At 46.0% G+C, this 12,068-nt stretch overlaps 1 protein-coding gene across 1 annotated transcript in view; it reads left to right on the forward strand.

Moving 5' to 3' along the window:
* Prdm15 (PR/SET domain 15) overlaps window positions 1-12,068 on the forward strand; it is a 79,163-nt gene that overhangs the window by 18,685 nt on the left and 48,410 nt on the right. Inside the window, exon 6 of the mRNA XM_059277688.1 lies at window positions 3,553-3,654. Coding sequence (XP_059133671.1) covers window positions 3,553-3,654 — 102 coding nt within the window. The remainder of the gene's footprint in view (window positions 1-3,552; window positions 3,655-12,068) is intronic.

A 12,068-nucleotide genomic window follows, 5' to 3' on the forward strand; every position in this document is an offset into this window, starting at 1 on the left:
CTTTCTTTCTTTCTTTCTTTCTTTCTTTCTTTCTTTCTTTCTGATGGCATGAGTGGAAAGCATTTGCTAGAAAAGCTTTACTATAAGCTTTGTTCTTCCCTCAGCCTGTGATGGGTGGTAAGATTCTCTTAAGACTGGGCAGCTGCAGCTCTCAGTGGCCACATGACCACCAGAAGAACAGCCACACTACTTGCTGTCACAGCTGGGGTGCAGCAAGCTTGGTATTTGCACTTAACAGCAGCTTCACCAGGCAGCACTGTGAGTGACATCTGCTTAATGAAAACAGGTTTCAGCCCAGGTGTGGTGGGTGGCGCACACCTTTAATCCGAGCACTCAGGAGGCAGAGGCAGGCAGATGTCTATGAGCTCAATGCCAGCCTGGTCTACAGAGTGAGTTCCAGGACAGCCAGGGCTGGTATATAGAGAAACCCTGTCTCGGAGGGGGGTGGGGAGGTGCAGGGGAAGAAAAATAAAAACAAGCAAGCAAACAAGCAGGTTTCATCCTGCTGCAGCTGTGACACTCCAAAAAATGGACTTGGATTCTTTGTCCTGCTGTGGACTGCTGTTCTGGGTACATGTTTCCCTGAGCCCACATTAAGTGTGGCTTGCTTTCCTCCCAAGGGCATGAACAGGTGAGTGCAGTGAGGAGCATGGTCAGAATCACCCTTCTAATGAGAAAGACAGAAGGTAACATCTTCTAGTCCCTGGGAAGCCATGTTATGCCCACAGTCTGGCCACTCTCTCACTCTCTCTGCTTCTGACTTTGTAACTAGTGTTTTCTAACTTTCAAACCAGTTTCCATGCATTTAGTTGAGCTCACCATGTTGAGTGCCCACTTCAGGGGCTCTCGGCAGGTGTATGCAAGTGTGTGATTCCACCAGTCTCCTACAGAGTAGGCTGTCCTCCCTTCCCGATTTCAGATTTCACTGTTGGTGACCCTCTGACCCAAGCTGAGCTGCTGTGTGTCCTGCTGGACTTCTCACAGTTGGTGTGTGCCTGCCCTGCTGTTCCTTGGTTTTGACCTGCGCTCACACCTGAAACCTCCTTCTCGAGCTGCCAGTGCTGCTGTGGACTCTGTGTTATGTCATTTGGCTGAGACATTTCTCTATGTTTGGAAATGTCAGTTGGCACTTAAGGACTCATCTGCTGGCTATTGGCTGTTGGGTTTTTTCTTAAAAATTCTTAATCTTTTACAGTTACCTTTTGGCAAATCTTGTGTTGTCATGACTGCCTGGTTCTTCCGATGAGAAGTCTTCACTCAGTGCCAGAGCAGCAGGTAGCCAAGCTTAGGGGCCTGTTTGGGGCAGTACAAATTCTCATGGATGATTAGTGTAGGAGCTGGTGGGCCACTTAGATGAGAGGAATCCCAGCTCAGTGTCCCAAGGCCTCCTTTTTGAAAATGACATTTAAGTGTGTAAGTGTTTGTGTGTGTGTGTGTGTGTGTGTGTGTGTGTGTGTGTGTGTGTGTGTGCGCCATGGCACACATGTGGATTTGGTTCTTTCCTTCATCCTGTGGGTCCCGTTGAACTCAGGTCATTGGGGTTGGTGGCAAATGCCTTTCTGCTGAGCCCCTGCTGGACCCCACAGGTTCCTTTGTTGAACCCCTTCTTGGGAACCTCTGTATGTTTGGGAACCTGGGTGAGAAATGGGAATTTGGCTCTTATTTCTGTTTTTTCCCGATTTCCTGGGAGTCCCTAACCAGCAGATTCCTAGAAAGTGACAAAGAAGAGTTCAGACACTGGGTGGGACATTCAGGATGCAGTTCCCACCTGCCACCTTTTTGTGACCTTTTCCTGTCTTTGATTTCAGTCTGACAGGTTCCATATTGCATATGCTTCTTCCCTAGCCATGATGGTCTGCATCCTCATCCCTATTCTTCATGTTCTTAGCACTAGCTTGGGATGCAGACAGATGGGATGTGCTCTTGCCTGGTGCATGGTGGGTATATGCAGATCTGGGAAACTATCTAGACTCAGGCACTTCCTCTGTGTGGTCTCTGGAGTGTTATGCTACATGGTGATGGGTCTGGATATGACAGGCAGGAATGGTAGCTGTGGGCTGGCTCCACAGACAAACTAGCTAGACCAGATCCCAAGGCATGTCCAGTGTAGGTCCCAGGAGAGTGCCTGTGACTTTTTTAAAGTGAGCTCACAGCCCCCATCTGCATTGCCAAGGTCAGTCTGTGTTCCTTGAGCCCCTGTCCTTGTCCCTCCTCAGGTTCCTGTGTGTCATTATTGGAGGGCTAGAGGCACTGTCCAGGTGGCAGCCACCTGCCCCAGATGGGGATTTTTAAAAATTGAACAGTTTTAAAGGTCACTCCTATCCAGGCACCAGGCTCCACTGCCAGACAACAGTTACAAGTACAACCCTATCACAAAAATCTCCATGGGATATGTTGGGCCAGGGCCACAGCCATTCCAGTCTCAGGAGCACTGTGAGATGGCTGTTGTGGATCTGACCATACCCTGTTATGTGAGCCACTGAAGATTTAAATATGAGTCTCGTGTGTGTGTGTGTGTGTGTGTGTGTGTGTGTGTGTGTGTGTGTGTGTCTGTGTGTCTGTGTCTGTGTGTCTGTGTCTGTGTCTGTGTGTCTGTGTGTGTCTGTGTGTTGTTACAGGTGGAATACAGGTAAAGCATTCTAAGCTACATGCCCAGCCTTCCTTTAAAAAAACAAAAAACAAAAAAACCCCAAAACTTTGAGACAGGGCCTCATTAAGTGGCCAGGTTGTCCTTAAACTTGTTCTATGACCAGGGTAGGCTTTGGACTTCTGGTCATCTTGTTCAGCCTACTAAGTAGCTGGTATTACAGGTATGCATAACCAGGCCCAGTGTAGCTAGAGTTTTCCTGCCTGACCCACCTCAGGACAAATCTCTCTCACCTGCCAGACCCACAGCTGCTCAGACCCGACCAAGTAAACACAGAGACTTATATTGGTTACAAACTGTATGGCCGTGGCAGGCTTCTTGCTAACTGTTCTTACAGCTTAAATTAATCCATTTCTATAAATCTATACCTTGCCACATGGCTTGTGGCTTACTGGTACTTTACATCTTCCTTGTCCTGATGGCAGCTGGCAGTGTCTCTCCCACCCAGCTTCCTGTTCTCTCAATTCTCCTCTCTGTTAGTCCCGCCTATACTTCCTGCCTGGCCACTGGCCAATCAGTGATTTATTTATTGACCAATCAGCAACACATTTGACATATAGACCATCCCACAGCAGCCCAGCTCAAGTATGGGTCCTGAAGGCTTGTTTTTCTCTTAGAGAATATGAAGGACTCTGGTCCCACAGGGCTGGTGACTGGGAGGAAGAGGGCACATTATGCATCTGGTGACAGGGCTGAGCCTGTGGTAGTAACAGGGATATCACATCTGCTCAGCTTCCTCATCTGTAAAATGAGGATGAACTCGGGTCAGTGTGTGTGAAACTGAGGACCCTGCCTAGAATGCAAGTGCTCATGAGTCTGTGGGCATCTCCATTCTTGTCATCAATACCTGAGGAGCAGGCCATACTCTGCTGAGGTGGCTAACCCTTATGTCTTGTGTCTTGCAGCTTCAGGCACCCCTGAGCCCAGTGTCCCTGCAGAGCCTGAGCGTGGCCAATGGGTGTGTAAGGTGTGCTCCAGCTCCTTCCTGGAGCTTCAGCTCCTGAACGGTAAGGTAAAAATGGCAAACGGGGGTTACCCAAGGTGGGCAGACTGTTGTGCTGAGCTCTTTCTTTCTTTCTTCCTTTCTTTTTCTTTTTTTTTGTTTGTTTTAGGTTTTTTTTTGGCTTTTAATTATTTATTTTTATTTTATGTTTTATGTACATTGGGGTTTTGCCTGCATGTATGAGGGTGTCAGATCCCTTAGAAGAAGAGCTACAGACAGTTGTGAGCTGTCATGTCAGTGCTGGGAATTGAACCCAGGTCCTCTGGAAAAGCAGCCTGTGCTCTTAACTGCTGAGCCATCTCTCTAGCCCATGTGCTGAGCTTTTTCATCCATGTTGGCACATGCCTGTGGTTGTCAGGATGTCCCAGGCTTTGTATTGTCTGCCCCATGGCCCACAATGAGCCGCTGCTCAGAGCTTCTCCCCTTGGCCTGACCCTTCCTACTGTCCTGCTGACCAAGCTCTGGATATGGTAGACACAAGCAAGGACCAGAAACCACCATGATTTGCCTCTTGTAGTCTTGCCTAGTTTCTATATCTGACAGTCCTTCCCCTATCTGTCTTCAGGAATCCTATTACCTCGGGCTCCCTTACTAATTGAAGGTAGCCAGGGAAAAATTGACTCCATCCCCTAGTTAACTAGTTACACTATGTCCTGGGAGCGTTTCTGTTGGGTAGTAGAGAAAGATGCCAGTCACATAAGCTACAAGGAAGCTAGGTATGAATACTGGGACCTTTATCACATGCAGAATATGCTTGGGGGCCAATCCCCAAGGGGGCATTGGTTTGCAAGTTCAAGGATGTGACAGAGACAGCTGGGTTCTGCTCTTGTAGCCTGAGCAAGTCTGTGATTAATATGTTCTAGAATCTATGAGAAGGTTCTTTCTGGGCAGATTTTAGCAACAGAAAGGCTAATGTGAGCATTTCTGGGAGACAGCTTGGTTACTAGGCAGGGCTTTATAGCCAGGAGTTTTCTCCAGTCTTGCGGAATCTCTCCTACCCATGTCCCACAGTTGCTTGATCCCAAATAAACACAAAGAGACTTATAATAATTATGAACTCTAAGGCCTAATGGCTCAGGCTTCTTGCTAGCTAGCTCTTATATCTTAAATTGACCCATTTCTATAAATCTATACTTTGCCACATGGCTTGTGGCTTACTGGTATTTTACATCTTGCTTCTCCTGGCGGCAGCTAGCAGCTTCTCCTCCCTCTGTCTTTCCCCTTCCTCTCTCTAGTTAGAATGTCCCGCCTAACCTTATTCTGCCTCACTATTGACCAAACAGCTTTATTTATCAACCTATCAGAGCAACACATATTCACAGCGTACAGAACATCATCACCCATCACAGCTTGTTCATCTCCTAGGGATTGTAGCTGTCCCTATGTTCCTGGGCTATCCTCCTAATCTTGTCCTTAACACTTTTGTCCTCTGCCTGAGGAAAGTCAACTGTGTTCGTCACAGATAGGAACAGAGAGCAGCTGCCAGTTTCTTCTTCCTCCTCTTCCTCTTCATTCTCTTCTTTATATTTATGTGTATGAATGTTTTGGCTACATGCATGTCTGTGGACCACATGTGTACAGTGCCTATGGAGGCCAGAAGAGGGCACTAGATCCCCTGGAGATACAGAGGGTTGTGAGCTATCATGTAGGTGCTGAGACATGAACCTTGGTCTCTGGAAGAGTAGCAAGAACTCTTAGCCACTGAGGCATCTCTCCAGCCCCATCTGCTGCTGCTGCCAGCTTTCTTTTTTTTTTTTTTTTTTTTTTTTTTTTGGTTTTTCGAGACAGGGTTTTTCTGTGTAGCTTTGCGCCTCTTCTGGAACTCACTTGGTAGCCCAGGCTGGCCTCGAACTCACAGAGATCCGCCTGGCTCTGCCTCCCGAGTGCTGGGATTAAAGCCGTGCGCCACCACCGCCCGGCTCAGCTTTCTTAAGAGTGTCGGGTTTGTGAAAAAACAAATCCCCTAGATGAGGGCAAGGCCCATCTGTGGAAACCACAGGGTGCAGGTACATCACACAAGATATGGTCACTCAGCCCCGATCAAGAAAGGCTATTTGGTTTGTTGAGTAATTTTCCTTGGTGACTAGTTTTAGTTGAAGAAAAATTCTCCCTTCACTTTGGTAGTAGAGCTAGGCCAGTGTTTCCAGGTGCCAGCTCAGGTGAGTCCTTTTACCATGTGCTTGCATTGACTCAAGTGAGGCTTACAACAGTCTCTGTACACCATGGTAGCCATTTTCTGGATAAACAGACTGAGGCTGGAGTGAATAGCCCAGCTGTCCAGGCTGAGTGGTTGCACATGTTGAAGCCATGTGCATGCTGCCCAGCCTCTACTACCAGGGAGTCAAGGGGCTCTTCTTTCTGTTGAAACCCTTGTGTGGGTGTCTGGTGGGTAACCTGATAGTTGAGGTGCAAAACTGATCAAAAGAAGAGGAGAATACAGAGCTGGGTCTCTGTGAAACTACACTGCAGGGCAGAGGTGCCTTTTGTCCCCCAAGGACTGGCTTTGAGGACCATCTCAGAGCTAAATGATGTGGCTGTGGTACACAAATCTATGGAGAACAGGCTGTGTTGAGTAATACTTCGTCCAGTAGGAGAATGTTAATCCATGATCCCCCATCTTAGTCACACTGTGCCTGAAACTGCCTTTTGCAGAGCCTTGTCTGAGAGGCTTACCTCAAGCAGAAAGGCATGGCTTTGTTGTTTAGGTTGCTCCCTCTGTGGTTGGCTAACTTCCAAACCAGATGAGTCCTTTGAACTTGAACTTATTTCATGCATTTATTTGTGATTGAGCATAGAACATCCATGACTGCAGCCTGGTAAGGGTCAGCATGTGCCTTTTAAAGTCAGGCCCACCACTTAGAGCACCAGGAGACCAACTGAGGTTGTTGGACAGCATGAGAAGCACGGGTTGTTGTTCTTGACCTTTCACCTGATGCTGTCATTTCCTATGTCACCTTAGGGAACCCTGCTCCTGTCTCAGGAGGCCACTTAGGGGTGTCTGATTAAACATGAGGCAACAGTGAATGTACTGGCCTTGGTGCCCTCCTGGAATTCTACTCCACTTAAATGCAAAGACATAGAAAGGGAAAGTGGAGAGAGTGTTGAGCAAGGTGGAAAAGATGCCAGGATGTGTTTGCAGCAGCATTAACCACCAAGCATGCCAGAGAAGCTGAAGCCAGCTGTGGGATACCCAAGAAACATGTCTGCTTAAGCAGAGCTTGGGAAGTGTCAGGAGCCTGGGAAGAGAGGACAGGGAAGCACAAACTGGTGGCCTGCTTAGAGCCCTGGCCTCCTGGTCTGCCCCAACCCTGCCCTGGCCCCACCCAGCTACATCTCTGCTTCCATCAGCAGAGTGATGGGTCCCTTGGGAGAGACTTGAGACTGAGGACCCCAAGGTACATAGCACTGAGGACAGGGACTCGAGGGTCAGATGTTAGAATTTGGGCAGCTTCAGGCTTCTTCATTTCTTCTCCTTAGAGTGGTAGAGCTGGCTCAGGACCCAGATAGGGAGGAAGGATTTCTCTGTAGAACTAACCAGAGAGAGCAAGGACCCACCAGTGGGACTGCTCAACCTTTACCATCCTGCAAAGTGAGGCTCTGGATGCTGGAAGAAAGCTGAATGTGAGCAAGAAACCAAACAACTTGTCTAAGGAATCTGAAAACAACCCCCATTCCCCCCCCCCAAAAAAAAAACCCCTCCAGTCTGAAGTACCCACTTGGGTGAGAGATGTTAGAATGGCACCGCATCCTTCAGATAAGAGCAGGCCACTGCTGAAGAAATCAGAGGACAGTAGATGACTGAAAATGAAACCTATGGTAGCAGATGTGAAACTGATGGAAGAGTATCCAAAAACACTGGAGGAGTTTTTCATGCAGAGGAGCATATGGAGGACGCAAACAGAAAAGATACAGAAGCTGGAGGATGGTCTAAGACTCTGCAGGTGGCCAGCAGTGTTCCGTAGGGAAAAGGGAAAGGCAGTAAGAATCAGTCAGTAGACTGGGCATGTAGCTCAGTTGGTTGCCTAGTATCACAAGCTTTGAGGTCTGTCTCCAGCATCCCCAAAACTGAGACATGGTAACACATGCTTGTAATCCCAGTCTTCAAGAGGCAGAGGCAGGTGGATCAGGAGTTCAGAGTTATCCTCAACTACATAGTAAGTTTAAGTGTACCTTGGATTATACAAGATCCTGTCTCAAAAATAAACCAAATAGATAGATAGTCAGCAAGGAAACACTAAAGGATGCAGGTTTACAACCTAGAAGGACCCAACAGGCCACCAGTATGATGAATGTACAGAGATGCACCTGTGCCATTATGGGACCTTATTAGAGGGAAGAAAAAAAAAAAACTGTTAGAGGGTAAGCCATTAGAAAAAGGGCACTGTTAAGACAGGAAGACAGACTTAGCAATCAGATTCTTCACTGTCAGGAACCTAGTGAAGATAGTCAACAAATCCAGAAATTACCAAACAGTACCAAAAAATCTAGTGAGGAGAACCCTGGAGTATGCAGGCTGTCCCTGTCAGACCACTTGATGAAGACATTGCCACCCACACAACACTGCACTCCAGAGCCCACATGCATGGCTTCTGAGATCCCAGCACCTCTATTGAGTTTTACAGTGCTACCCTGCCCAAAGCAACATGCATGTTCTCTATACATAGGGAATGGGAAGAGAGCCCTTTACAGGGAATGAAAAAAGGATGTGCAGGTCACCAGTCCAAATTAGAGAGAGCAGAGAACTCTGGGAAGAACAGGTGCAATTAAAAAAAAAAAAAAAAAGGAGAGAAATCCAAAAGGCCTGACTTTGAGAGAGGCAGGGAGTGTACAAACTAGTACAGACATGGGACAACGATTGATGGAAGGTAAGGCTGTAATTAGCTCCAAGAGAAAGAATGCTAACCACAACTGCTGTGTGGTACAGCTGTGGATAGATCTTTATAGCCATGGTCTTGTAAATACCAGTTGTTGGCTTACACCAAAAGTGTGATCTGAGTGTGTTGGTGGGATTGGGAGGAGTGTGAGTTCTAAGAAGGAAGTAGCATGTATAAGAAAGCAGAACCCCCATATTTCATTTTAAAATTGTCAGTAGACTCTAGTATAGTCAGACCTCTTTATCAGTGGCATCCTCATGCCAGCGATTAAATGGGAAGTACTTTTAAAGTACTTGGAAAACATGAGTCTGTACCGAATATGTACAGTATTTTTTTCTTGTCATAATTCCCTGAATGTAGAGCAGTAACCATTCGCATAGCATTTTTACTGCATTTTTGTATTTTGAGTGATGATGTATATGGCATGCGTGTTGGTTTTTGCAAATACTGTGCCGTTTTATGGAAGGGGCTTGGGTGTCTGTAGGTATTGATAACCTCAGTTCCTGGAATTATCCTCTATAGTTGTGGATGGGTGACTAGAGAATGCAGAGGAATGAATGGGCAGAATGGGGCAGGAGACTGCTGTTTTCTGTTATGAGCCAATTACAGTTATTTTGCACCTTTCTTGTTGGACTTAACAATATTGTGTGTCTTTTCAAACCAGCAGCTTTGGGCTTCACTTATTTCTTACTATATTTTTATTTTCAAATGTTAACTTCTGCTTATTTATCATTTCTTTTTGGTTTTTGGAGACAGTTTCATGTAGCCTAGACTGGCTCTGCACTTGCGCCGTAGCTGAGGATGACCTTGACTTCTGCTTCACTTCCTAAGTGGTGGGATTACAGGCATGTGCCACCACATCTGGCTCCTTTTTATGCTTTGTTTGTTTGTTTTGTTCTTTTCTCAGTTTTAAGTTGAAGACTTCCCTCAGTCATTCTTAAGTATTTTTTTTAATGGAAGCCCTGATATTTTCCCTAAGAGCTGTGCTAGCTCCTTTCCACATTTTATTCTATATTGCATCTAAATTCATGTACACACCATACATAGACTAGAAATTCATAAAGCAAAGACTGGCATGTGTATGAGGAGAAATTGCACTATCTCCTCTTATGGTAGAAGATTCCTATATGTCCACTAGAACAGTTAGTAAATCAAACACTGTTGTTTGAATCTTAGATGGTCTTTTAATAAAAAGCCCAGAGCCACATATTGGGGTACAAGCTGAAAGATCAGAGAAGCAGAACAGCCAGCCACTTGTTCTTATCTCTACAAAATCCTCAGCCTAAAGAGAGAGAGTTCCTGTTTTCTCATGCCTTATATACCTTTCTCTGCCCAGACATCACTTCCTGGGATGAAATATGTGTGTGCTTCCCAAACAAAGGTATGAGATGTCAAGTGCTGGGATTAAAGGTGTGTGCTACCACACCTGGCTCTCTTTCTCTCCTATACTGGATCAATCTCATGTGACCAGTGTGGCCTTGAACTCACAGAGATCCAGACAGATCTCTGTCTCCTGAGTGATAGGATTAAGGGTGTGTGCCACCACTGCCAGACCTCTGTGTCTAATGTAGTAGCTGGCTCTGTCCTCTGATCCTTAGGCAAGTTTATTAGGATACACAATAAAACACAAATTTGAGGAGCATGCTGTGCAGACTTGGTGGCCTGTGTGAGTGCAGCATCAGAGTTGGTGTGCTTCTCATGCATTTTTAAAAATGATGTATTTTTATTTTATGTGCATTGGTGTTTTGCCTGTATGTATGTCTGTGTGAGGGTATCAGTTCCCCTGGAACTGGAATTAGTTGTCAGCTGTCATGTGGTACTGGGAATTGAACTCCTGTCCTCTAGAAGAGCAACTGGTGCTCATAACTGCTGGGCCATCTCTCCAGCCTCACTTCTCATGCATTTGTTTGCTGATTTCTGAGACAGGGTCTCACCTTGAACCTGAGCACTTGTCCCTCTGCTTTAACCTTCTGAGTTCTGGGATTAGAGGTATGTGACATCACACATGTTTATGCAGTGCTGGGTGTCAAACCAAGGGCTTCATGCCATCCAGGCAAACACTCAGTGGGCTGCACTTATTCCTAGCTCTTACTATCCCTTTTATTTACTCTCCTTATTTTGGACCTTGGGCCTGAAGAGTCACAGCTTCCATCTACTGTGGATGTCTCTGTGACCAAGTCTAACACATTGCTTCCCTCTACTTTCTGTTCTCTGAGAGCTCTGCATACCTACTTCAGATGATTTTCTAGTGTTAATGCCACATCTCCTGCCCTCCCTCTCTTGTTTCTAGGTACTTGTCACGTGTCCATTTCAGGGGGCAGGGGGTGGGTGGTGGGTGGTGATGGTGAGGGTTCTGCTTAAGAGATTCCTTGTTCAATAGTGTCTAAGTCATGTTTTTAATTTGTATCTCTGTGTCTTAGTCTTATAAAAGTTTTCTTTGCTTATTTTTCTAACTTGTTTGCTATTTTTCAGTTATCTTAGCCTTTTCCCCAAACTTTTTATTCTTTACTTGGTTATGTCTGCCCCTCCACTCCAGTTTGCCCTTAGCTTGTGCTGTGATCTTGGAATTCCAGTCTTCCTGGTTTTTATGTCAGCTGATATCCTAACATGATATCCTAACAGTTGTTTTGTTGCTAAGCTTTCTGGGGTGTGGTGGGTCACTGCTTTGGGTTCTGTTGCTTTGATGATGTACTTAGTAAGAATTCTTCGCTTTTTCTTGACCCATTGTGTGCTTTCCCTGTAGCCTGGGGAAGTGTTGGCACAGGCTGGTTTTGTTTTGTTTTGTTTTTTGTTTTTTGCTTTCCTGAACTTCATAGGTGAGGCTTCATTTCTCACTAGGATGTGAAGAGGTTTGGTTGGTTTGTTTTAGCTTGTATATATTTGTGTCATATACCCCCACTGGGGCTTCAGTTCCTTATGGGAGTCATTTTATACCACCTGCCTTCCTCTCTAAAATCTTAGAAGAAGGCAATAGTTGGCTTAGCAGGTAAAGGTGCTTGCTTCCAAGCCTGACCACCTGAGTTCAATCCCTGGGACCCATGTGGTGGAAGCAGAGAACCAACTCCCACAAAAATTGTCCTTTGATCTCCACTTTTATACCATGGCTGCAGCACACCTGCACACAATAGATAAATAAGCATGAAAGTAAATAAATGAATGATAAGACCATTGCAGAGAACAGCTTTCTGTTTCCCTGGATCACTGAACCAGGCTTTGTTGACTGGCTCAGAAACTAAGCCCTATGTAAACTTCAGTCTCTGTTGCCCCAATACTTGAGCCTAGTGTAGAATGAATCCACGTCTCCTACCCAGACTCTATGTAAACTTTAATCTGTGTTGCTCTGTGCCTGGATTCAGAGTAGACCCAAATCGGTCTCTCAGTCCCCAGGCCCTGTAGTGATTTGTTATCCTGTCTTCACAGCCCAATGACCTGTGAGACCTCCAATTTCACTCTTGTTTTAAGTTCCTTGTGTGTGATTGGCAGAGTCTTGTTTGCTTCCCCTTAATACTGTTCAGCTTGTATTTTCAGGGTGTGTGTTCTGTTT

This window comes from Peromyscus eremicus, chromosome 12 (assembly GCF_949786415.1).
Source record: "Peromyscus eremicus chromosome 12, PerEre_H2_v1, whole genome shotgun sequence".
Taxonomy (NCBI): Eukaryota; Metazoa; Chordata; class Mammalia; order Rodentia; family Cricetidae; genus Peromyscus; species Peromyscus eremicus.